The sequence below is a fragment of the Mastigoproctus giganteus genome, chromosome 12, assembly GCF_048544385.1.
Source record: "Mastigoproctus giganteus isolate SK-2022 chromosome 12, ASM4854438v1, whole genome shotgun sequence".
Taxonomy (NCBI): Eukaryota; Metazoa; Arthropoda; class Arachnida; order Uropygi; family Thelyphonidae; genus Mastigoproctus; species Mastigoproctus giganteus.
Genome location: NC_143586.1, coordinates 29,910,617 through 29,938,592, shown reverse-complemented (window position 1 = coordinate 29,938,592; position 27,976 = coordinate 29,910,617). Strand labels below are relative to the sequence as shown.

The window sequence follows — 27,976 nt, the reverse complement described above, 5'->3', positions numbered from 1 at the left end:
AATTGGAAAATGAAATCAAAAAAAGAAGAGTTGATAAGGTGCAGTAGAAAAGTGAAGTAGTGTTCACGACTTTAGAGCTTACTGTTGAAAAGAGTGCATATTTTGCTTTTTCTCTTGGGAGAATATCGCTGATTTATGTGTGTTATTTATTAATTTTAATTGCGTTTTTTGGGAAAAGGGTGCAACAGGCGTCTGTAAGAGATCCCTGACTTTTTAGGCAACACTTCCAATTCACCCATAAGGTAATCCAGGAAATATTTTTTATTATTATTATTTTTTTTTATTTTGTTATTGTGTCACTGCTTTAGGGTTCAGTTACCCTTGAAAGAACCTACAGTGGTAACAGGATAATTGTACAGTTAGGCAGTCCTGCCACAAAAAATATTCTTATTGTCAAGCTGTTACAGTTTATTCCCGAAATTTGGACTCTGACTTTATAAAGCTCTATACAGAATATACTGTACAGTTATGTAATGATAAAAAAAAAAAAAAAAAAAACACCAGAAGTAGGATTTTCTATAATAAATAGAGCATAAGGTATGTGTCTGGCCTGGAAAAAAAAATAATAATATTTTGAAGGACATTCTGTAATTTGTAAACATTGATGCAGCTTGAAGCTTAAATTGGAACATTTTTCTCTTCATGGCATAGAAAAGTATACTTTTTTTATTTATGTTTTAATATTTACTAGGGGCTCTGCCCACTTTGCACACTTTGTTCATCAACCACCGCGGATGTATGATGGAGTAAGTCGAATCTTTTCTACATAAAAGACACCCCTGCTGAAACGCACAATTCGATATCTAATCAGGAAATGAGTTATGTAATTATTTACCTATGCATTTGTAGTAATGTAATTGCCCCTCCCACTTGTACCATGTGACCTGCATTCCTCTTCTCCCATTGGCTACCTCCATCATTCTCAAGGTTGAATAAATATCACTATGCAGTAGGTCACTTAGGAAAAGGCCTTTTGCTTCAGGTTCCATAATGCATGAGGAATATTGTTGCATCCAAAAGAGCAGGACTAAAATATTTAACTAAATTATTTACAAACTATATGGATATTTGCAAAATACTAAACTATTTACAAATATACAAACTATATCGGGTCCCCTCATCAGATAATATTACAATAGAACATCAAATGATGCCATAATGTTCTCTATAAAGTTCACGAGGTTGGTAAACGTTATGGAGGCAGTTGTCTTTCAATGTGTCTCACATATGTGCCCTATGTAATGTACTTACAAGTATTGAAGAGTGTGAGTTTAGATCTTCAATAATTTATGATATAAAAGCATAATTGATTTATAGTTTGCTATGCTGTTGGTTTTTTTCTCCCAGAAATTTGTTCACAAACTAAGAATATCCACTATTACAAATATAGTATACTGATGCCTCTTAATCCTAGTTGCTTTGGTGCTTAACATCAGTCAGTTTTCCATGCCCTCCTTTGATTTCTTGATTATCAGTTTCTCATTTCTTCCATGTAGCAAGCCAAATTTTTACCAGTTGCCCAAAGAGATACCCAACATTTATAATTTGCAGAAGAATAAGAGAAGTTTACCTCAATATGATATGTAGAACGCTTGCATATGATACTCTCCAGAAATTAAAACGAATAAAACATTAACGCAAAATGATTACAGTAAAAAAATAAATTTTAGTCAATTTATTTTTTTACTGTAATCATTTTGCGTTAATGTTTTATTTGTTTTAATTTCTGGAGAGTTTCATATGCAAGTGTTCTACATATCATATTGAGGTAAACTTCTCTTATTCTTCTACAAATATTGATATTAACTTAGAACGCATTGAGCATTATAGCTCTAGTTTATACTACCAACATTTATAAATAAAGATTAAATGTTTTAATTTCTTTATGAAATTAACTTTTATTCTTGTGTGTGTGGAGTATCCCCCTTAAGTCCCTCCATTTCATCCCTCCGTTCGTTCCAAGTACCTGTCCAGCTCAGCCTTAAATTTATTTAGGCTATCAACTTCCACAACAAAAGATGGAAGTCTGTTCCACCAACCAACTACCCACTGGCTAAAGGCAAACTTCCGCACATCTATCCTACAACTGTCTTTCCTCAATTTGAATTTATGCCCTCTCAAGTGATTATTCTGAGCAAGAGGAAGACTCCCATCAGCATTGAGCATGCTCAAACCATTCAAGGCTTTATACACCTCAATCAGGTCACCTCGCAGATATGGTTATGAAAGTATGGTTAACCATATCTTACATAGCTTATGTAAGATATGGTTATGAAAACTCTTAAAGTACTTTGGAGATGGTGGTTGCATCTTAGTTATACCATTTTAGCTGCGCTTAAGGAACCACATTCAACTTCAGCTGCCATTGTTTTGTATTCGAATTTTAATTATATATAATTAATAATGTGAACTTCATAGCATAATTGGTGCATAGTGTTATTATTATTACTGTATTAAGTATATTTGTTTAGTGTAGTATCTTTAATTTAATTAAATTTGAATGAAAATCATGCCTCAGACCTGAGCAGCAAAGCAACGGGCCCAAGCTAGGGAGTGCCATGACTCTGGAGAGAACTGAGTGGGGCGGGGGTAGTTATCCTCTGAATCACAGCCTTATGGAATGCATGGCTTGTTTAATGTTTGCAGAGCTATCAGGAATGGGACATGATATTGCCAAGGGAAATGTCTTTTAGTGTACTCGATATCAGATGTGGGAGGATATTAGGTGTCATCTCAGTGTTGTTATGGGCCTTTATGAGAGCTTAAAGAACAGGAACATTCATACTTCCTTATGATTGTGCCAGTGTAGTCTCAATGTCACAATCATACTATTCTGCAAATGGATTTTGCTAACCTCTTCCAGGCCAAGGATGTTTTCACATAAAACGTCTTTTGTGCATACAGAGTACACATGCTTTAATTTTTTTTTTTTTTTTTTTAATATGGTCATTGTAACAGTTTGTGAAATGTAACCCATGCTGGAATATTTAATTAGTTACTTATGATTATTTTGTAAGCCACACTGAAGAAATGAAAAATAATTATTCTGGGAAACATACATACATACATCCATACATTTTTACCTGCTTGTTATTTTATTATTATTTTATTTTTTGTTGTAGTGGCTAAAACAATAAAATATCAGATGAGAAACTTCTCAGGATCAGCACTTAATTCCTTTACTGGAATTCCAAATCTAATTGAAACCTGCAGTTCAAGAAGTTCTTATTTATCTTTTTATTTTACAGTTTTATATTGTATCTTTGGCATGAATGGTAATTTACATTTGGGCTAGGGGTTATTGGAGGAATTTTATAGGTATGATAGACCTGGACAGACATCTCAGTTTTGAATTTATTGTTATTTTTTTATTCATTTATCTGATCAGTTTCTGTGGTTTATATAGAGGTTAGATTTCTAAAAGGACATTGCTGGGTTCTTGTAAAAGAGTTTAGCATTAGTAGAGGCACATGATGCAAGAAAGCAAGCTTATACAGCATCAGCCAAAAAAATCAAAAAAAATTCTTCCTATCACACTGATCCATTCAAACCATCAACCTCCACAACAACAGACGGAAGCTTGTTCAGCAATCAACCACCCGCTGGCTAAAGGCAAACTTCCACACATCTATTCTATAACTGTCTTTCCTCAGTTTGAATCTATGTTCCCTCAGGTTTGTAATCTGAGCAAGAGGAAGAATCCCCTCTGCATTAAGCCTGCTCAATCCATTCAAGGCCTTATACACCTCAATCAGATCACCTCGCAGGTGCCTAGTCTCCAGAAGCTGCAATTTGCAGAACTTAAGCCTTTCTTCATAAGTGCACCCCACTGTTCCCTTCATCAGTCTTGTTGCCCTTCTCTGTACTCGTTCTAGCAACTCTATGTTCTTCCTAAAATGAGGCTTCCAGATCTGTATGCAGTACTCAATGATTGGCCTAACCATTGCCTTATACAAGGGTATAATCACCTCCTTATCCCTGCTCGCAAAATTCCTGTATATCATTGACAAGACCCCCCATGACCTACTCTGGCAGCCTGTCTGCACCGATCAGAAAACTTCATATCTGACTGCACAATTACCCCAAGGTCTCTTTCATTCTCCACTACCTTGAGTGTAACACCACATATTTGGTACATTTCTCTGGGGTTACTGCTACCCATATGCAGTATTTTGCATTTGTCAATGTTAAACTTCAGTTGCCACTTCTCAACCCATCTATCCAACGTTTCCAGATCTGTTGCAGCAGCATACTGTCATTACTGTTTTTAACAACCCTGCCAACCTTTGTATCATCTGCACACTTTGACATTAAGCTTCATCAATATCATTGATAAATATACAAAGCAACAATGGGCCCAACACTGAAGCCTGAGGGACACCACTAATAACATTTGTCCACGAAGAGCAGTTCTCATTGACCACCACTCTCTCTCTTCCACTCAACCATCCATTTATCCATCGTAGCAACTTGCCCTTAATGCCATACTGCTCCAATTTGTACAGTGGTCTTCCATGGCTTAGCACACCCAGGGTTCCGAGCCGGATATCATCATTCTTCTATTTCTTGGTGATTCCCTTCTACCTCTCTCTCTCTCTCTCTCTCTCTCTCTCTCTCTCTCTCTCTCTCTCTCTCTCTCAGGGTAATTCAGAAATTTTTTTTTGGTTGGTGCAGCATAAGCCTCAGGCTTCCTTGCACCATATGGCTAATAATGACCACATCAGAGTATCCAGTCAAATTGGTCAGACAAGACTTCCCCTTGACAAACCCATGCTGTGTCTGAATTATTGCTGCAGTCTTGTCTAAATGATCCTGCAATGCTTCTTTAACCAGTGACTCCATTATTTTCCCTTGAACAGATGTCAGACTAACAGGTCTGTAATTACTTGTGTCACCCTTTGATTCCCTTTTGTGAATTGGAGATACATTTGCATATCTCCAGTCCACGGGGACTTCCCCCAAGTCTGAGGATGCTCTCATAATTATGGCTAAGGGTTTGCTTACTTCCTTTGCTGCCTCCTTTAATATATCTGGATAGATCCCATCCACCCCAGGTGCCTTGCTTATGTTTAACTTCAACAATTTCTCCTCCACTTTGCTCTCAGTTATTATAAAATCATTTAACTCCCTGTTAAGAGTTTGATAAACATTTGGCCCTCTCCTCCTTGAATAACTCCTCATGTGAATGTAGATGCAAAATACTCATTTAGTTCGGCAGCTATCTTAGAATGATCATCTACAGTCAAACCATTGATATCAAATGGACCAATCTGATTCATCCCCTTCCTTTTAGAGTTTATATAAGTGAAGGAGTCTTTGCATCCTTTGTGAAAGATTTTTCATAATCTGCCTTTGCTTGCCTAACCTCCTTTGTGACTTGATTACAGACTAGCTTGTATATACCATAGGCTTCTGTGTGGCCTGACAATTTATGTGCATCCCATGCATTTTTCTTCTCTGCCACGAGTCTCATTAGTTCATCTGACATCCGTTTGGGAAAATGCTTCTTTGTAGTTTGGTTATAAGTTTTTAAGGGTGAAATTTGGGTGATTAAGAAAAGTAACCCCTTCCAATTCTGCTATTATACAATAAACCCTTCAAATGTAGATTTCTCATTCACAGCCTTTTCTGAGGAACATGATGCCCCACAGCTGGGAATAGTGTTTTCCTTGGTATTCAGTATTTGTGTATGCAATGATGAAATTTTTCATATAATGAATTGTGTTCATTTACAAAAGTTTTTGCTGTTTTGTTATTTTTTTTATTTTAGAATAACTTAAACCATGTCTTTCACTGAATGTTGCCCACTCAAAACATTAGAAGAAGTGTTATCATGGCAACCAAAAGATGTCATATATAAGGCAGAGCCCATTAGGAAATGTGCATTTCGAAAGGGCCTTCCACGGACTATAGTGTGTCATGATATGATGGGAGGATACCTAGATGACAGGTAACTTTTTTCCCTTCATTTAGCACAGAATAGATTTAAGGTTTCTCAAAGTGTTTTATTTGCTGTTTTGAGTTTGATGGATGACAAAAAGAAGTGTACATTTTTGCATTTTAAAATAAATATGTTATTTAAAATAGTGACTGTTTAATTTTTATAATTTTACTGTTCAGATAATATGAAAGGTGTGTTTCAAAGTTTGAACACTATCAGAAAGCATAAGGGTTTGCTTACTTAAGGATATGGTATATTCTTTCCCCTGCTGTTCATTAAAAATGAATGCATATTCTTTTTAATTAAATTGTAATATAAATTTGTATTTTGTTTAAACCCCAGGGGCTCACATCTGGTGAGTATGGGCTTGGCACACCTAGGGTCCTGAGCTGGATCAGGACCCTGGGTGTGGATCGTCATTCTTCTTTCTCGGTGATTCCCTTCTAGTTCTCTCTCTCTCTCTCTCTCTCTCTCTCAGGGGAACTCAAAAATTTTTGGCAAAAATATAATTCATTTCATATTATAATTTGAGCAATAAATTGATGCCTGTCAATTTTATCAATTTTAATGATGTTTTATTGCCAGCTATTATTGAATAACTATTATTGCCATGATGTGAATTTTGTATTCTCCATATCGAAATGATTCATAGTGTCTTTTCAAAAAATAGTTTTATTGCATGTAATAATTTCTTGGTCTTTATGAAGATATCTGAAACAGACAGGGATTATAGTCAAAATATTTATTGTCCTATTTGCGAGCAGGCTAATTCCTAGAATAACTGAAAAGCATTTACAATAGCTTATCCTTAATATTTGTGGATACAGATATCATGATGCAGAAGAAATTTTCTACTTGTAAGAAAAATGTTTAAGGTATTATCAGTATTGCTTTACAAAATGGCATTTTCTTATTGTAGTTTTATAACATGAATAGGTACACAGTGTGTTCAGAACACATCACCATTGAAAACTCTAGTAATGTGGCTATGTGTGAATATTTCTCATTAAATATATTTTTGTGGTCAGCAATATATAAAAATGCATTTTGTTTATTGGTCATGCAGTATTTATTTTAAAAAATAAAAGAATGAAGGTGATACTGTGTTAAACAATAGACATTTCAATAAGGATTTCCTTACTGACAGATCTGTTGGCCCCTGCAAAAATTGGTAACATCATCAGATCACATACTCCTAGAGATGTTTATTTTGCAGATGTAAAGGATCACACATAATCCTATAAGCTTGTGACAAAGCAGATTTAAAAAAATATTGACCAATAAGCCTGTTGACAGTTGTCTACAAGGTTTTCACAAAGATACTTTTAAGAAGAATAGGCACAATACTTGATGCAACACAACCAAAGAGCAAGCAGGGTTCAGAAGTGGCTTTAGTACAATGAATCACATCCAAACAATGCACAAGTTATAGGCGGCATAATGAATACAACCTTCCATTATGTGTAGCCTTCATCAACTATGAAAAAGCATTCAACTCGGTTACAAACAAGCAATAATCAACCAAGGTGTAGACAGAGCTGCCATCGATATTCTCCAATTAATATATGAAAAGGCGATTGCATCAGTATGGGTCAACAATAATAAAGTTCAAATCAACATAGAAAAAGGCATCCAATAAGGAGACACAATCTTCCCAAAACTATTTTCTGCCTGTTTAGAAGAAATTTTTTCAAGCTAAATTAGAATAATAAAGGACTTCGGATAAATGGAGATTACCTAAATCACCTACAATTTGCAGATTCTCATTCATTTTCATTCTTTTCCAATGAACTGGAAGAATTGCACAAAACATTGAATTGCAGTATGAAAGCAAGAAGTTCAGTTTGAAGACGAATTTCAAGAAAACACAGGTTATGTTCAACAAATTCACCAGACCAAAGAAAATCATGGCTAGTGGACAAGAACTAGAAGAAGTGGAAGGTTTGTTTACCTTGGACAAGAAATTTTAACAGATGGTAATATCATGAGGAAAATTGAATGGCACATAAAATTGGTATGGTAAGCATTTGGAAAACTTAATATAGCCTTGAAGACAAACTTGCCACTCTGTCTCAAACAAAAAGTTTTTGATAATGTATCTCCCTGTCCTAACATATGGTTGTGAAACATAGATATTGACTGTCAAAGCTTTACTGAGACTGAAGGTCACACAGCGAAGTATGGAGTGCCAAATTTTGAACATAACCAAAAGACTGTTAAAAAAATATATGCATGGACTCATCAACAAACCAAGGTCTGTGACATCATTGAAAGATCAATGATATCACAGAACAAAGAATATATATATATATCTTTATCAAGGATGCTGAGAAATAGGTGCTGTAGCATTAGTATAGCTGTGATAGTCTATCCTTAGGATTGTTAGTAGTATTAGTATTTTATGATAGATTTTATTTCTAGACCTTGCCAGTTGCTTATTGTGATGGATAAAAACTTTTGGTCTTATCTATACGTTAATGCTACTGAACGTCTTTTTATAGTTAATTCTAATTTTTGAAATGTTAATATTGATCTCAAATTAATTTTTTTATTTTTGGTATGGGTTCTTTATTGCATTCTATTTTTTCCTTCCTGCTTTTCTAGCATCTTCTGGGCTTGGCAACCTAAACTAACAGCACAGCACAGCACCCATTTCTCAATACATTGATGAAATTATACCTTTACATTCTTTTTAAACTGCTTAGAACTTTAAGATGTAAGTTCCATAACCCTTTATTTGTCAAAATTCTAATATTCATCCATTGCATGGATGGAGTATTCCCCTCTTTTTTGGTCTTATAATTAATACCATATATCACCTTATATATATAATATACTTGTAATAATATATATAATTAAATATATAAATACTTTTGGTAAGCTAGAGTATTTTTTATATAAATTTAAAATTACATTTTCAAGCTTTGCCATCCATAAAGCAGAACAGCACCAGCTATTTTTACAGTAAAATGATGATAGTTGATATTAGTTAGTAATACCCAACACTGTAATGTAAAACAACAGTGTGTGATACAGAAATTTATGTGCACTGAATAAGGGAGAAGACGACAAAATTTTTAAAACTAAATTTAAAACTAATGGTAATTGCCATCTTGGCACATTAATAAGCACTTTGTCTGGGGTCAGCACCCACCATTACACAAATAATAAGTAATTAGCTTAATTACTAGCTGTTTTTCTGTGCACATAAATCTTTAAATAATTTATTTTACACTATGAAAGGATTCATTTTGATGTAGCCTAGTATAAAGGGACTGTTGGCCCAGATAGTAACATAATTTAAATAAAGAAGATTGTAATGTACAGTCAGTTCTGCTATAACGTGGTACATGTGTTCCTAAAAATCTCCGCATTATGGTATTTCGCACATTAAAAACAACAGGCTTATGGGAAAAATAGGGATAGGGGCAGAGCACTCAAAAAAAATGTTCAGTGTGATAAGTGAAACACTAAAAAAAGTTAGAAACCCAATAAAATTTTCTGACACAGATTTAAGCATTTTAGATTTCTAAAAAATAAATAAATATTACAGTAAATATAGTACTGTAATATATACATACTAATTGATATTTCTGTTCACTGACATTTTTTTTTTTTTTTTTTGGATTGTAAAATTTAAAACAGTAAAAAAGATAAGCAATCAATAATGATGAACACGGCATGCACAAATTTCACAAGTGAGATACGGAGTAACAAGTTTACGAAGTTTAAAACATAGGAATGAAGAGAAGATTCTGAAAATTTATGTTTTTTACATGATTGATGATTTCGTGCAAGGGGAAACACATTTCACTATAATAACATAAAAATAATTAGATTTTATAATTAGATTGCACTGAACTGAAAATTGTTTTTATTGTTTTATGATAGTGACCTCCAGAAATGTGCTCCTCCACTCACGCTGTTGCACCTCATGAATTTCTGTTTGAACAGAAAAATATGAGCTCCTGAAAACATGAGTTGGCCTACAGTATCACGTGTTATCTTGTGAATACAGCAAATGACAACAGTGTGTCTCCGACCGATACAACTACAGTAAATGGGAAATATAGCCCTCACAGATTTGACATTTTTTAAGCTTCATAAACTTGTAGGTATTGCTGTGCAGGTCACTATGTTCAGCTTGGTGCTGCATTTTGCATTGACCTGGTATTACTCGCAGACAGAATCGCACATGAGCCAATGCTAAAATCGCGTTATATTCGCATGGTTCCCTAATATATCAGTCGCATTGGAGCAAATTCGCATTTCAAAAATGTGCGTTATAGCAGAACTAACCGTATGTGCTTACCGATTAGTAGCTGCCAAACAAATGCTGTGCAAGAATTGAAATGCATGCTAAAAGAATATGTCCGTGTCCCCCAATATATTTTTTTTGATAAAGGTGATTATCTAAAAATTTTAATTTTGATTTAATAAATTATAATAGTAACCTCACCTTGAAATTAGTATTAGCATTAATTTGTATTAATAATATTAAATAGTTGGAATTTGTACTAATTTATATTAATTATTAATAAAATAGTTGAAATTGGTGTTAAGGCTATATATAATGTATTTATATATGATAATATATTAACATAATATATGTGCAATTATATATAATTGCATACATAAATGTTTAAACTGATCACACAAATCTATATTTTTATTGAATCTGTATATTCTCTTTTTTGCATACATTTCTCATGCTAAACTTTTATGTTTAGGTTCCAACAAGGAGTGCAAAAGACTGGATGTTATAGATTTTTTCACTGGGCCAATGTTGATAGTTTTGTATACTTTAGTCATTATTTTGTTACCATTCCTCCTTATGGATGGATAAATGCTGCACACAGGAATGGCACTCGTGTGCTAGGTATGTTTTGCATCTGTATTTATATGGATCTCTCCTGAAGTATCATTTTTTTTTTTTTGTTTTTTTATTATTATTTACTAAAAATTTAGACCTAGTCACAGTTATTAGGTGTCTTGGCTGAATTGAAATATTTGTTATACATATCTTCCAAAAATGCATAAATTTGGTTATACAGCTTAGCATTTGGGATTGGAAAAAAACAATCATTTTCTTATTTTAGCTTGCTTAATTTCCTATTTTCATTTTGCAAGTCAGAGATTATCAAAGTGCTTGTCTGTTTTTAACCTTCCTGATATTGTGTAATGTAGAATCTCTAATAGTAAGAAATTTCTGTGACAGAAGATTGAAGTATTTTGCAGCACAAATTGGATGGATAATTTAAAACCTTTTTTATTTTTTAAATATTGAAATAGTATAACAAAGGAGTCTAGTAATTTGCATACTCTATTTTCACTTCAAACAAGTGGAGTTGTCTGCTAGTGAAAGTTAAAAAACTAAGTTTGTGTTAATTATATTTTATAATGCAAGAGTAATTCAAATTTGACAGGTAATTTCAGTGTCTTATAAACAACAATAATGGTTGGTGTCATTTTTGCCCTGCTGTATATTAACTGCTTGTGCATATGTTTATTCATACTGCAAGATAGTATCCATAGAATCAATGAGAAGGTAAAGCAATAATCGGATATTTATTGAAGGAAGGCCTAAATCAGTAGATATTCATCAAAGACTGCAATACTGTTCAGATATAATGTGCAGGTTAGAGATCTATACATAATCTTGGTCCTTAACTGTGATTTGCTCTCTTCTTTTTTGCATTTGTGGCTGAAATTATTGCTATAGATACCTTCAGTGATTTCTTGTACAGTACTCAACTTTTAGCTGCACTTCTAATCAATGATTTCTTGTGCTCAATTTTTGGCTGTATTACTCATCAGTAATTTCTTGTAATCAACTTTTGGATATGCTCATCAGTGATTTTGTTACATACATACTTATAATTGTAATATGATTCAATCTCTCATGATAATCTGTAACTGTCTCCTGCTTTTTTTTTATTTTCTTTATTATTATTATTATTAGCCATATGGTGCAAGGAAGCCTGAGGCTTATGCTGCACCAGGCAAAAAAAAAAAAAAATTCTGAATTACCCAAAGGGGAGAGAGAGAGAGAGAGAGAGAGAGAGAGAGAGAGGTAGAAGGAAATCACCAAGAAAGAGAAGAATGATGATATCCAGCTCAGAACCCTGTAAACCTTTTGGTTCCTCTTTTCATCCATTTTGTCATATTTCTTTTGTAGTACTTACCAACAGAATGAATATGTTTGTGGTTTATAGTATAAATCTTTTAAACATTTTTCCTGATGTCTTCATTTCCAACAGCATATGGTTGCCACCCCAGTTAACAGTGCTGAAGAGATACTGCAGTCTGCTGTAGTTCCCATCTTGAAATTGAAACATTCACATTTTCCATTGGGTAGCAAAATTCTAATGTCATTTTATGGCATTATGGTCACTCTCCATTATCAGTTCCCGCACTGTTATGTATTGTTGATTTTGCTTAGCTCCTTGGTGATAGCCAGATCAAGGATATTTCTGTTCCTTGTACTTTTTCTGACATATTGGAACACTTTTCTCAAAGGATAATCGTATCAATTTTTAATTTTCATTTTGTTTTAATTCATTTTTAGTTCAGCACACCACACAGATAAAAAGATAAATCTTGAAATGGATAAGTTTTACCAATTCCATATAGATATAATAACCTTTATACTAAATTTATCTTCTGTTTTTTTTTTTAACCAGTTTTTGATGAGGGTAGTTCAGATTTTACCTAAACATTCAAATGTAGACACATTATGAGTGTGATGTTATGCTCAGTGCTGACCAGAATTCTGTTTTTTTTTAATTATACCAAGCTACTGACAGTATGGAAGCTTCTTAATGCCAGTCTTGAAGGAAGTATACTTTAAAATTGTAGTTAGTCATGTGCATCTCATACTTTATTTTGCTATGTGTGAAATATGTGGCATCCGAGGTTCTCTCAGAGTTATAAATAAAAAGTTATAATCAAGCATAGCCCGGTATACATAATGGGGAGGATGTGGAAATACTTCCCATCCGGTCTCTTTCAATGTTATAGCAGTCACAGCTGCCATTTGAGGATGAGTTGTTCTGGAGAAAACATGCTCATCATTTAACCAATTATGATATACAGCTTTGAGACAATTATTTAGGATATCATAACAGTGAGCAGCATTGATAGTATGCCACTCTAGGATCTTAATTTTAATAACACCTCTACAATATCTTAATTGGCAGCTTGGGTCCAACATTTGTCTGGATCTAATTTGAACTGCCTTTGTATCTTGCCAAGGAAAAGCATAAATGATCCAGACATCTTGATTTAGGACTTGCTTCTATTCCTGTTTGCTTACCTACCAATCTACTGCTAACTAAATTATTGTGACTTTTTTCTTTTAATATAAATTATTGCAATGTGCAAATTCTTAATTTCACAATAAATGCATTTGGATTTCTACTACTCAGAAAAATGCTGTTGAACCTATGAATATTAAAATAGACCATACAAGGGAACAGTTATTTTGAGGTGCATATTGTGTAAGGAAAAATATATTAGTTTTCATTTTTCTTTTCTTCTACCATCATGCACTTGTATAACTGTTCCTAACAAATGTTTCAATAGAAAATTTTATATTTTTAATTGTTTCTTTGATGTATAGTATGGCTGTTATTGTACTTTTAGGAACTATCATAACAGAATGGAAAAAAGGAGAAGTCATATGCCAAAATTTTCTGAAGTCTAGAAAATCTATCTCTCAGTTATCATCTCAGTTAGTAAAAATTGCTCAGTTCTATGGATTTGATGGATGGTTGTTAAATATTGAGAATAAAATTCAGGTATATATCATGCCTTTATATAAAAACATCATATTTAAGTTAATCATCTAAACTTGAATTACTACAACTTTATTAAGAGGATATGAATTTTAGCTTAAAATTTCCAGTTTCAAACTTCTCTTGTAATTATACTACATTCGATCTTAATTATTCTGCCATAACCTCATTCTTCATCTTTTCTCACAATACCTTAGTTTTCTGTCCCTTCCTTCTGGCGCCTCCGTAGCCAGGTGGGAAGGAGCAGCAGTGCGTAGCACACGCTTCTTGATTAGACCGGGGTTCGAGCCCGTCACCACCAAATACGGAGGATGCGGAAAGGTCATTCAGGGAATGACCACCGCATATCCCGGAGCAATATGGCCTTAGTTGCTAATGCTCCTAAAAAAAACCAAATAACCCTTCCTTCTTATCTACCTGCTATACGATACAAAATTTACAGAATTGGTCTTTTTTTTTTTTTTTTTTTTTTTGGCAAATACAGGTGCTCCACGACTTATGTAAGGGTTCCATTTCAGAAACCTGTCCATAAGTCAAAATTTTACGTAACTCAGAAACTATCCAAAATTTTTATATAAATAAACATAAGTCTGCAATTTAAAAAATCATTTTTTATATAGAAATTTTATATTACAATTATATATTCATAACATATGCATTAAAATATTATTTAAAAAATAAAACTTTTAAAGTATGTATACATACAACTTATTTCCAGTGTGTATGGGGGGAAGGTATATGTGACACTGGTATTAGTTGGAGGAGGATAAGGTTCAAAGAGAAAGCTATCACATCATGAGTATCAGCCACCTCTTCTGGCTCTGAAATAGCTGAAGAAGTGGAAAGCCCTTAGAAGTATGGTGCTGAAGTTAGAGTCGGAGAATTTGCAAGTTGAGGAAGTCGCTCAGTCTTTCTAATGAATTTAAGTAGGGAGGGTTGAACAAATGCCTTCTTTTTCTCACAGTAGACTTTGAAGGCACAGAACTTTTTGCATGTTCTTTTATTCGTTCTTTGTCTTTCACCGTTTTATGCACAGTGCCTTCTTTTTCTCATAGTAAACTTTGAAGGCACAGAACGTTTTGCATGTTCTTTTATTCGTTCTTTGTCTTTCACCGTTTTATGCACAGTGGATGTGTCCAGCCTTAAAATATGTGAAATGGTCTTTATTGTCTTTCCACCTTCATACATTTTTGCAATTTCAAATTTTTTCTGTAACGTAATTATATATTACATGATTTTTTCTCCTGGAAATGCAAGTTTTTCATCCAGCAAACAGAATATTGACCAGAGAACACACATTTACAGACAGTATATATATGGAGCAATAAGGCCTTAACACTGATGCTCCTAAAACCCTATTACAACAGCAACTATCATTGCCAAGCCCACTTACATGCTTTTCTACTGACTGGGATAACACACAATAATAATAAAAACAGAAACAGTTATCTGCAAGGCAACAACAGTATAAATAACGGGGTGTAAAATAAGACAAAATTAGAAATAGTTTGTCAAGAAGCTTCCTTTTTAGATACATACAAGTCATTGCACATCAAGTGATAAGTCGTGGTGAGCTATGTACATTGGAAATGTTATTGTCTGGGATCCTTGGAAAGTTCCCACTGGCAACTAGGACTGTAGGCATCTTTGAAGTTGCCAATTACAGCTGATTCCATACAAAAGTGCTTGTAGGTTTTTTTGTTTAGAATTTTTTTTATGTAAAGTCAGATTTCCATAAGTTGGGGAGCACCCATATACCCTTTTGTGCCTCTGACTGATATTGTTGCTCCTCTGTGTCGTTCTCAACCTGAGTCGTTCTGACACAAGAACGACTAAGACTGAAAAGGTCTTTAAAAAACTAGACACGCCTCTGTCAGTTGGGCTAACTCAGTCCCACCTACAAAGGCCTAAATAAGTTTCTCTTGTTGACAGGATTCAAACCTGGCCCTTTCACTTCAAATGGTTAGCTTGGTTTGCGACTTTCCATCCTTGCAATGACATTAGTTTATTAGTTTTTACCATAAGTTTTGTAGACATTTTAAGATAAGAAGTATATGCTAATATGGTTATTCCAAAAGTAATGCACAAAAGCAGTTAATTTAAAATTAATTTATTTTATAACATAATTTACATTAAAAACCTCCAATGCAGTCTCCTTCACGCCATTTAATTTTTTCCCAATGTTCAGGTAATTTTTGACTGCTATTTAGTATTAGTAGTGGCAAATGATGCAAGAAAGCAAGCTTAAACAGCATCAACCAAAAAAAACTTTCCCACATCACCTGTCCATCCCCTTCAGTAGTTTGTTTAGTTCTTTGAATTTATTCAAACTATCCACTTCCACAGCAACACAGATGGAAGTTTGTTCCAACAGTCAACTGCTTGCTAACTGAAGGCAAACTAATGCACAACTCTTCTACAACCATCCTTCTTCAATTTGAATTTATGCCCCCTCATATGTGTAGTCTGAGCAAAGTGAAAAATGCCATCAGCAAACTTGCTCACTCTATTCTTAAACACCTCAATTAAGATCACCTTGCAGTTGCCTAGTCTCCAGATGCTACAGTTTGCAGAACTGAAGCCTTTCTTTGTAAGAGCACCCTTCTGTTCCCCTCGCCAATTACTTTGCCCTTCTCTGCACCCATTCCAGCAGATCTACATCCTTCCTAAAATGAGGCCTCCAGATCTGTATTCGCTACTCAAGATGTGGCCTAACCATTGCTCTATACAATGAGATAATGACCTCCAAATCCCATGAACTATCCTGGCAGCCTGTCTGCACTGCTCAGAGAACTTCATATCTGACCCCTGGCCTGTTTCATTTTCCACTAACCTGAGTATGGTACCATGCATTTGTTACATTAATCTGAGATTACTTCTACCCACATAGCAGTTTGTTGCAGTACCTTGCATTTTCTAATATTAAACTTCGATTACTAGTCTCAGCCCATCTGCCTAATTTTTCTAGTTCTTGTTGTAGTAGCATAACCTGATTACTGTCATTAATAAAAATAGAGAAAACAGTGGACCCAGCAAACTCCGCAAAGAACAGTGCCCATTGATGACCACCCTGTCTTCTTCCACTCAACCATTCCTTTCTTCAAATAGGCCTCTGGGGTTGGGAAAATTCATATTCACAAAAATTACACACGTACACCAACCATTGCTGAAATAATTACTTTTAATTATTTCAGCAATGGTTTAATTAATCACGGCCCAAATCAACCATCATAAGAACAGTGTCGTTAAAGCATTGTTGGATAGGGTTGGGTCCCATTGCAGCACCACCGACGATAGAAATGAAGAAATTATATGAGTTACAGCGTACCTCAGGAAATGTGGTTACCCCTAGAGGATCTTGGACAAATTTATTAGAGGAGTGGAAGTTGAGCAAAGAGAGCCGTTCACACCGGTTGCCACCGCATACATTCCTTACTATCCAGGCCTAGCAGAACGTATAGCACTTGTATTACGTGACTGTCAGGCACGCTGTGTGCAACTTCCAGACGGAGGCTGCACACAGTTGTGTCTCAGGTTAAGGACCCCCATACCAAGGGATGTTAGTAGTGGGGTTGTTTATGAGATTAGATGCTCGGATTGTGAGGAGTGTTATGTTGGTGAAACGAGGCAGCGGTTCAAAGATTGTCTGGGGGAACACATGAATGCTATAAAATCTGCGGATTATGGGAAGTCCGCTGTAGCAGAACATTTTTGGGAGAAGCATCATCAGATCTCCCCAGACGAAGCTGTCATCGTCAACCAGGCACATAGGTTTTGGGACCACAAGTGGCTTGAGAGCTTGCGGATTTGTTCTTCTGAGAACAATACCATTAACAGAGATGGGAATTCGTATTCATCCCCTCTTTGAGGCGGTGATTCTCGGGCGGGATGATCGGTTGCGCCTGGCACGCTCCCGAGCTATTTCTGATTCCAGTGCACATGAAGAGAATACTGCCCATGCTCCTGTGGAACCACGTGCTGAGAGCCGTGAGCCTGCTGTTATTTAAGGATGTGTTGTACCATAAAAATCTTACTGTTGAGAAAGGAGGCGGATGCCTCTGAAGCTTCAGGATTTTAGCGGTTTTAGTCTCATTGTTTTATCGGTATTTTAGTGGTTTTAATTTCATCATTTTATCCTTTATTTTCATAAATTCTTATAAATTTTATATATATTTTTATATTTATTGTAAATAGATTTTATTTTCATTCTACATTAATTTAAAGAAAAGTTTTGTTATTTTAGTTCTATGTATATTTTACAGTATTAAAGTAAATTAAAAGTAATTATTTCAGCAACGGTTGGTGTACATGTGTAATTTTTGTGAACAACCATTCCTTTATTTATAGTAATAACTTGCTCTCTGCACAAACATTCAAATGTAGGAATGCTGTTTTAAACACACTAATGTTGAGATTAAACTGCAAATTATTATTCTGATAAATGTTGGTCAGTCAAGCATATGGAATGAGCATGATCAGTATGCATTACTTTTGGAATAACACTGGTCTAAAAATATTTGATAAATCAATCAGCATCAACGAGTGTTTTTTTCTTTAGCCTGAATTCATCTGTCTTCTTGAAGAATTTATATGTGTTTTGACAGACATGATGCATACAACCATCCCTAACTCTCTTGTTATCTGGTATGACAGCATCATTGAAACTGGGGAGTTGAAGTGGCAAAATGCCCTCAATGAACTTAATAAGTGAGTAATAGTTAGTTATCATAATCCACATGAAAGTGGTTTTTATCAGCATTACTGATCAAACCACTAATTTATTAACAATAAGGAAGCTCTTGCTATATAACTTTATATTCATATTATTAATTATATATAATTATGTATATTAAATATATTTTAATTAATTATAAATATCTGTTAATTAACATTTCTTTTACATTTAGGACAAGCTTTTTTAGTCTTTATTACAAATCTAAGCACAGACATGCTTTGCTTTTATTCTTTGTGATTATAGTGGCCATTGTGTTGTTCCCCCATCTTTTTTTTACTTATATAACTTATTTTTCAGAGTTTTATATTGATTGTTATGAGCTAAATTAAATCCTGTGTGTTCTGTTGACCATCCCACTAGAGTTTATCTAATCATACAGATTTGGAGAAAGGTTTATTGCAGCTGCAGTACTGGTAAGGCTTGGATGACCCCTTTAGATATATTGAACAGGATATTATTTGCATTTTTTAAAGGATAATATAACTAAGATAATTACCAACACGTCAAGGAATGGCAAGGTTCCCTCTGCTTCCACCTCCGAAGTAAATTTGATAAAAGGGGAGAAACTATTAAGTACATTAAGTACCTGATCCTCCCTCCCTCTTTGTATAATGGAGAATGTGTCATCAGCATATCTCCTCCAACTGCGCATGGGAAATTCCAAATCCCCAAAAATCCTGGCTTCTAACTCTTCCATAGCTAAATTGGCCACTATGGCACTAATGGGGGAACCTTGCCATTCCTTGACGTGTTGGTAATTAGGGAAGGTGACAGGCTTAAGTCCAAGGTATTTAGAAAGCCGATGTGTCGGGGTCAGTATACCCATTATACCTCGGCATAGGCCAGCCAACACAAAAACAGTGTGGTCAAGGCTCTAATAGACAGGGTGGGGTCCCACTGCAGCACCTCCGAGGATAAAGATAATGAAATTGTTCGGGTCACAGCAGACCTCAAGAAGTGCGGCTACCCCCAGAGGGTGTTGGACAGAGCCATTAGAGGAGAGTCCACCCATAATGAGCAGTTTGCCCCTGTGAGCACCGCATATATTCCCTACTATCCGGGCCTGTCAGACCACATTGCACGTATAATTCGGGAGTGTCAGATACGCTGTGTGCAATTCCCAGGTCTGAGGTTACACAACGCGATATCTCGAGTCAAAGACCCCATATCCAAAGAAGCCAGCAGCGGGGTAGTGTACGAAATTAAATGCCCGGATTGTGGGTGAGACGGGGCGGCAATTGAAAGACCGGCTGGGGGAGCATGCAAATGCAATAAAGTCCGCAAATTATGGGAAGTCTGCTGTGGCAGAACATTTCTGGGAGAAATAACATCAAATTTCCCCGGAGGATGCTGTCATCACAGATCATGCACAAGGATTCTGGGACAGTAAATGGCTTGAGAGCTTACGTATTGGGGCAGCTAGCAATACTATTAATAGGGATAGGGGGTGTACGTCTACACCCCCCTCCTGGAAACTGTCATGCTTGGACGTGATGAACGGTTTCAGCTAGTGCGCTCCCGAGCTATTTCCGGTCCCAGTGCACAAATGGAAAATTCCAACCGTGGAACCATGTGATGTGTGCTGTGGATCTGCTATTTAAGGATTTGCTGCACAGTAGACTTATGCTGCTGAGGAAGGAGACTGCTGCCTCTGAAAGCTACAGCAAATTTTATCACTTTTAATTTCTAAGTTTTTAGTATATTTTATCAGTGTTATTTATATTTTTATTGTAAATATATCTATTTTATTTTATACTTATTTTATTGTAAATAAAGTGTTTTTAGTTACAGTATTAAATTTATTTTTCTTCTGGCTGGTGTGAAGCTTAATCATCAACATGAATTGTCCCAGCCTTGTAGGCCTATTTAGTGATAAAAGAAAAATTGCATTTTTCATATTTGAATATCCAGTTCAAATTTACAAGGTATCTTGTTAAATTCTGGTTGCTTCCTGTATCCTCAGATTTAATTCTCAGAGTTATTCCAGAAATATCAACTGAATTCGAAATCCCAAATAGTAGAATGAAGTTCCACATAAACTATATCTAGTTATAATGTGATTTACTTTATCCTATCATAGGTTTGAGATTCCATCAGAAGAGTAAACATTATTTATTATTCTGTGTTGTAATAATGAATTCTGCACAACTTTCATTTTATACATGAATAACTGCTCTCTACCAGTTTTATGCATTTGACAAGAGATCAAAAGTTGGCATAATTTATTAGTTTATAGGATCTGTTAATTCTGTTTCACTAATCCATTTTCCCAACTTGTCTGTAGATTAAATTTTCCCTTGTTGTCTATATTTCCTAAACTGTTCTCTCTTCTCCTAAATTACTTTAAATTAAAAAAATAATAATTTAAAAAATTACTTTTTTTTTTTTTTTTTTTTGGCCAGTGCAGCAAAAGCCTCTAGCTTCCTTGCACTATATGGCTAATACTAATACTAAATTCTTTTCTCTTTTCTTCTCGTTTTTCCCACACCTCACCATTCACTGTTATCAACCAGCTGCACAATCTTGCAACGTATAACAGTGTGTTGCATGAGAGTATGATTGATTTGACAATGGCCACCCATGCCATTGCCTACAAATTTACAAACTGGAAAGTACAGGATGCCTGGACTATGTCCAACCACTGTGTTGCAATCACCTTTCAGCTGGTTCACCAACTGGATCAGATCCCACTTCCTGTCTATGACATAACCAGGTATAATATAAAAAAGGAAAACTGGGAAAAATATACAGAAATCATATCTGACATACTTATGGGGATTTTCCCACAGGATAATAATCACCTTCATCCAAGTGAAGTGAATAGGTTTTAAAAATAACAGTTGCTATCAGAAAAGCTGCAGCCTCAATGAGAAGAATGCAACCAAGAATGAATGCAGTCCTCTGATGGTGTCCTGAGCTGGAGAATGTCTGGCGAAGGGTAAACCAGGTAAGGAAAAAATTTCTGGTGATCCAGAACAAATTGGCCAACAGCTGAGATAAATGCCCTGAGGGAGAACTATTGCTACCTGAGAAATTCTTATATAAGCATTATTACACAAAAGAAAAATGAATTATGGCAATCTCTTGTTGGTACCTCTGGTAATGCTGACCCATGGGCTATGAGTTACCACATAGTTACCAAAGCTGCCAAAGGGAGACTTAAACATCACAGACACCCTTACTGGACAAACTACATACACTTGGGAGGATAGACATTAATAACATCTTGAATATACTGTTTCCAGAGGATACTCAACCTCTCTCTCAGGAACAGACTGAAATTTGTGAAGAAAATGGAAAATACTCAGATATAACCAACAAACCACCCTTCAACTTTGAGGAACTAACTGCCGCAATTAATAGAACTCAATAAAAAATGCCCAGGACATGATCAAATAGAAATAGAGATGATAAAAGAACTAGTGAAAAACTTTCCCATCACCTGTTACAATTTTATAATAACTGCCTGGATAAGGAGATTTCCTCCACAACCCGGAAACTGGCCAACCTCCAGCTCATACTAAAAAAAAAAACCCAGAGAAACCACCAGAAGATTCTAAATCATACAGACCAATTGTCTTGCTGCCAGTACTGGGCAAGATATTGGAAAGACTAATTCTCCTACACCTTGAAACTTACTACCCATATACCATCCTTCAGTTGTACAAACAATTTGGCTTCAGGCCTGGTTGCCGGACTGAGTATGCCATGAATTGCCTCATAAACGCTGCAGAAAACACCCAGGAAAAGTATCTGCTGGCCATATCAGTTGACTTTGTTGGTGTATCTGATACCATATGGTTTCCCAGCATACTCAGGAGATGGCGTCACACTGGAATCCCACAGAATCTGTATAACTGCATAAAAAATTATTTTAGTAATAGACAGGTAACATTAAAAACCCATTACCAAAGCCTCACCTGAACAGTTACCAGAGGATGCCCCCAGGGTTCAGTACTAGGTCCCTATTTTTGGAACCTAGTTCTGAACGAATTCCTGGCTGCACAGACAAGATCGCTTTTTTCTTCTTGTAAAGGCCAATACAAGAGCCAGCCTAGAACAACAGGCAAATCATGCTCTCATTATCCTACAGAACTCAGCTAAAACTCACAAACTGGTAATATCCAATACTAAAACCAAATCAGTACTGCTAAAGGAAACCTAACCAAAGGACCACAAATCAAAATTTCAGATAAAAAAAAATAGCCCTAGTAACAAAATTTGAAATACATAGGTGTTATGTTTGATAACAAACTGACATTTTAGCCACACTATACCTACATTGCCTAAAAAAGGAAGAAACTATGCTCTGGCATGATTGCAGGAATCAGCTGTGCCGGCTAGGGACTAAAAAGGAGGATGCTTGCACTTATTTATAAGGCAGTCTTCCTCCCAATTATAACCTATGGTGCAGGCACATGGTTCTCCAGGGCTGTTCTAGTTAGAAACAGGGCAGAACTAGATTTCCACTCAACGTATCATATTGTTAACCATAACAGGGCATGCTGCATGGTTAGCATGCGTGCTTTTCAGGTCCTAGCAGGTGCACTGCCACTTGATTTAGAAGCCATCCCAATAAGCATCCTAGGGATTACCATAAATCTGGAAATTGACCCAAAGCAAGAGAGAAAAAGAATTCTAACCACACTCTACCAGCAATGGCAGAGTAGATGAAACAACACCCAAAGGGGAAGTCACTAGGAGGTTCCTGCCTCAGGTAACCCTAGTTTCCCCTTCCCCAGTTTGCCCCAGGACTCTGTCCAACGTTTTTGCTTACAGGGCATGGTTCCCTGAATGCAAAGTTGTGTCAGCTGGGACTCACTCAGGATCCTAAATATACCTGTGGAACTGATGAGGATTGGGCCCATTTCCTGTATAACTGCCCCAATTACCATCCCCATAGATGTAGACTAATGTCCAAGATTAGACCCATAAATCACAGTAACGGCAGCTATTAATCTTTGATGAAAGGCATTAGATGGCCTTCTCTGACTTTGCTCAAAAAGTATTTGAGTCAAGAAGTAATCATGGTATGATATTCCAGATTGTGACACCTCCTCCTACTTAGGTAACCCTAGTTTCCCCTCAATCTCCCCCCCGGACTTACTTAGGATCCTAAATGTACCTGAGCTGATTAGGATTGGGCCTATTTCCTATATGACTGTCCCAATTACCATCCCAACAGATGTAAACTAATGTCCAAGATTGTACCTCACAGATGTAAACTAATGTCCAAGATTGTACCTCACAGATGTAAACTAATGTCCAAGGATCACAGTGACGAGCATCTATTAATCTTTGATGAAATGCACTACATAGCCCTCTCTGACTTTGCTCAAAAAGTATTTGAGTCAAGAAGTAATCATATTATGATATCCCAGATTTTGACACCTCCTCCTACTTAGACAAGCATGACTACCCAATTATGACATCTCCAAACGTAGACAAACATCAATGAGCCTGGTCTGTCAGAATGTGCTGAACTCTTTCTAATGTGCTGAAGCAGCATATAAGATGTGGTGCAGCATAATGTAGTCACCATATGCTTGTATATCCAATCCCATAATGGTTTGAAGATTTAAATTTCATTAAATGTCTTCCTCAAGCTATACAACAAAGCGTGTTTTAATAATGGTTATATATTTGCTTATAATAACAATGCCCTATTCAGATCATATAAGATAACACACTATGGCCTGATACAGTTAATGTGCTAGAAATTCCTAAGAACAAAAGTAACATATGAAATAATCTTTCATTTCATATTATTATACATATTTTAAAGGGAGAATGATATTGTACTAAGTTATAACTATCAAATGTTTTAATTGACAATTCTTAAAATATTTAAATTCCCTGTGGAACATGATATGTCAAAAATATTGTTTTGAAATATTGTATGTCATGATGTCTGTGGCTAATTTTAAAATTGTTTTTCAGGAGATTTTTCAATAGTTGTGATGGAATATTTCTTAATTACACATGGAAAGAGGAACATCTGAGGATGACATTAAGAGAGGCAGGATCTCGATACTTAGATGTCTATGTAGGAATAGATGTATTTGGAAGAGGTTGTCTTGGTGGTGGAGGCTTCTCTACCAATACTGTAAGTAAGTTTACTCACCTGATATTACTATAAAGCTTATGAATAATCTTTTAAAATTAATAATACCATAATTTTCAGGATTGATTATTGATTATTTTTAGGATTGAAAATTAGCATCAAGTTTACATAAACATACATAAAACTTGTGAGTAATCCTTTAAAAATTGGGAATACTGTGATTTTCAGGATTGATGCATGACCTTTGATAGCAGTATATGCTATTTAATATGGATGGCATGTTCTTGGTTACCATTTGAGAAGGAATTAACTAAGTTCATCTGTTCGGTATGCTAAGGTTGTATATTTCTTAATGGAATATGTTTACTCATGACTTCTGTTATAATGGCTTTAAAGTCATTCCATAGTTTGCATGTATTTTCCTTACTGACGCTGGCTTCCAGGCTGATAAAGGCCATCTTAGTCTCCCTTTCTTGTGATTAAAATCCCTGCCCTTGCAAGGGATGGGGAAGTTCATTTTCAATAATCTGGGTTTCTATAAAGTGATGTCAATCACATGGACAGCATCAGTACAGTTCTTCCTTCTGGTGTGTTTCCATTGTTGGCATCATGCTACCCATACTGGCTAGTTACATCTATTAATGTCAAAAGATTTATCTCTACTTAAAAATGAATTCTCTCTAACAAAAGGCACAACTTCACTTTTCACAACTTAGAAAAAATTTACTTTCTGGATTCAAGTAAATTTAAAGCAAAAGCCTTAGTTGTGTGAATAGCAATGAACAAACTAAGTTAGCCATAAAATGCATTGATGGCACTTTGCAAAATAATCACCATGACTTTTTCAGTATTGCATTTGCATTTCAGATAAAATGAATTATTTTCAAGGATAATTATATTGTTGTTTATTTGAATAGCATGCTATCAACCAGACAGCTGATTTAGTGCTTATTGGCACCTCATCAGTAGATAACCATAGTCAACACAATGGTTATCTATTGATGTAGTATTTCAACAACATGAGAGATATTAAATGGTGTTTAGAGTTTAAAACCCATGCAAATTTAGAGCAAAAGCTTCAGGGATACAAGAGTATAAAACATTACTATATGTAGGTTTTTAAAATCCTCAGTTGTGTTCAAAGCCATCTGGAAACTTTTGTTTATTCTTATGGTTAGGTTAGGTTAGGTTAGGTTATTAGTAATAACCTAATATTTTAACTTTATTTTTATAATAGTAACTTAGTAATAACTGAGTAACTTAGTAATAACTGAGTAACTTAGTAGTAACTTAGTAATAACTGAACAATCATCTTAACTTACAAACTGTGATACTTTTATGTCAGAAAAGAGTTTCATATATGTTAGATAATGTATGTTCATTTAATTTTCTTCCTCTTCATCGCTGCTAAGCACAATCTCTTCTATAGCATCTAGATTTCGTGTACCTTCTGCTCTTTTTAAAAGTCACGAGCTACACTCTTTGAAGTCACATTTATTTTTTATGGTCTCAAGCTCAATAGCACAAAATACAGTGGACCCCCGCTTTAAATGATATGTGAAAATCAGAAGAATATTTTCCAGTTAGCAAAATAAAAAGAAATTTATGCTTACATACTTAAAAAAATACGTACTAATTGATATTTCTGTTCATTGGCTTTTTTTTTTTTTTTTTTTTGGTTATAAAATTTAAACAGTAAAAATTATAAGCAATTAATAACAGAGAACACAGCATGCACAAGTTGCAACAAACACAATACACAGACACAAGTGAGATACAGCGTAATGAGTTTCTGAAAATTTATTTATGTTTTTTATATGATCAAATATTTTATGGAAGGGGAAACACATTTCACCACAATAACATGAAAACCCATAGAATTCCAGCTGTCAGTACTATAGCAAATGCAAGAAGATCGACTTGACTACCCTTTTATAATTTTTCTGATTACACTAACAGAAAAGTCCAACAAGTCAGAAACTGCAAATTGTTTTTATTGTTTATGGTAGTGACCTCCAGAAATGTGCTTTAGAAAAATATCATGAAGGCGATAACGACTAGCGAGTCAACAGCAGGGATTCACAAAAAGGAATGGAAATGTTGAAAATTACATCTAACAATAGAAGAGTTTTCCCAGCACAAACGCTCAAAAATACCGTGTTATGTGAGATTTCCTGCAATTCTCAAACCATGTTAGAGCGAAACTGTATTATATAAGTACCATGTTGTAGAAGTACCTTGTTATACGGGGGTTGCCTGTATCACTGAAGTAATGTTAAAAAAAAAAATTATATTAAATCCTCTCTGAAATGTTATTCTCTCCTGTATTAAGAAATATAGAAGAGGGGATAGCAGCTTGATCCTCTTTAATTCTTTTATCTTGCTGAATTGTGTATTTAATACAATCTGCTTGTTTTTTTAGTGTCTAATGTGCAGTTTTATTCCAAGGGAAGGCTTCATTAGTGCATTTTATTAATCCAGCTAAATAGCTTATAAATACTGATTTTTATGTAAGGAACTTCTTGGAAGTTGTTTTTTCGTTATTACTCTACTGGTTCTCTTTAATTTTAATTTGTTATTTATGTATTTTAGTTATCTGCTGTGACTTACCCTGTAATAACTCACAGAAGGTAACTTTTTTGCCACAGTTATTTGCTATTAAAAATTGTAAAGCTATGTTTGAATGGAGTGGCTGCCAGTGGATTAATTTGCAAATATTGTATGTGAAATTTTGATTATTATAGCTGTTTTAGAAATCTGTTTTCAGTTAAATTACACTCTTCCTTAATTATTTTAGGAGTTCATGTACTGGAACTGGTTGGTAATTTTTAAGGTAATTTTAAAAAACAACTGCCATTCAAAAAAAAAAAATTTATAAGGAAATGAATTATAATAGTCATAATGCAGATGTACTATTTTAAGTTTTAAAATTAGAGTGAATGTAATCCTGTGCTTCTTTTCTCTTTCTGTTTTCTTAGGCAGTTAAAGTAGCAAGAAGTTATCACCTTTCTGTTGCTATTTTTGCTCCAGGCTGGATTTATGAATGTCTGGATAAAGATTCATTCACTGAAAATCAGTACAAGTAAGTTTACAAATAATACACAGTTTTTTCCCTAGTAAAATGGCTAAATTTGTGAACTATTAATATATAATGAAATTTTAATGTGTATACTTATGATGTAATTTTGATGACTTCTAATATAATTTGATTATTTTCATGATAAACAGTCACTATAGTTTTGCTGTTGTTTTTAACCACTACTTTAATTTCATTCAAGTATTTTAAATTAAACTTTTGATTCCATGTCATAATCTTAGTTTAGTGTGATATTTTTTGCACTATGATATATAGTTCACCATTGGGGGAGGGATGCGTTCAAGGATTTCCAAATAATGATACTTCTTTAGAGAGTTGGTTTTGGAAAAGGGATTTGCATTTT

General features: G+C 34.8%; 1 protein-coding gene across 1 annotated transcript in view; it reads left to right on the top strand.

Annotated features, from left to right (window-relative positions):
• Positions 1–27,976, top strand: part of ENGase (cytosolic endo-beta-N-acetylglucosaminidase) — a 62,095-nt gene that overhangs the window by 607 nt on the left and 33,512 nt on the right. Inside the window, exons 2-7 of the mRNA XM_090385697.1 lie at positions 5,771–5,950; positions 10,672–10,820; positions 13,586–13,740; positions 18,296–18,444; positions 24,413–24,578; positions 27,515–27,618. Of these exons, the coding sequence (XP_090241823.1) occupies positions 5,784–5,950; positions 10,672–10,820; positions 13,586–13,740; positions 18,296–18,444; positions 24,413–24,578; positions 27,515–27,618 (890 nt within the window). The 5' untranslated portion in view covers positions 5,771–5,783. The remainder of the gene's footprint in view (positions 1–5,770; positions 5,951–10,671; positions 10,821–13,585; positions 13,741–18,295; positions 18,445–24,412; positions 24,579–27,514; positions 27,619–27,976) is intronic.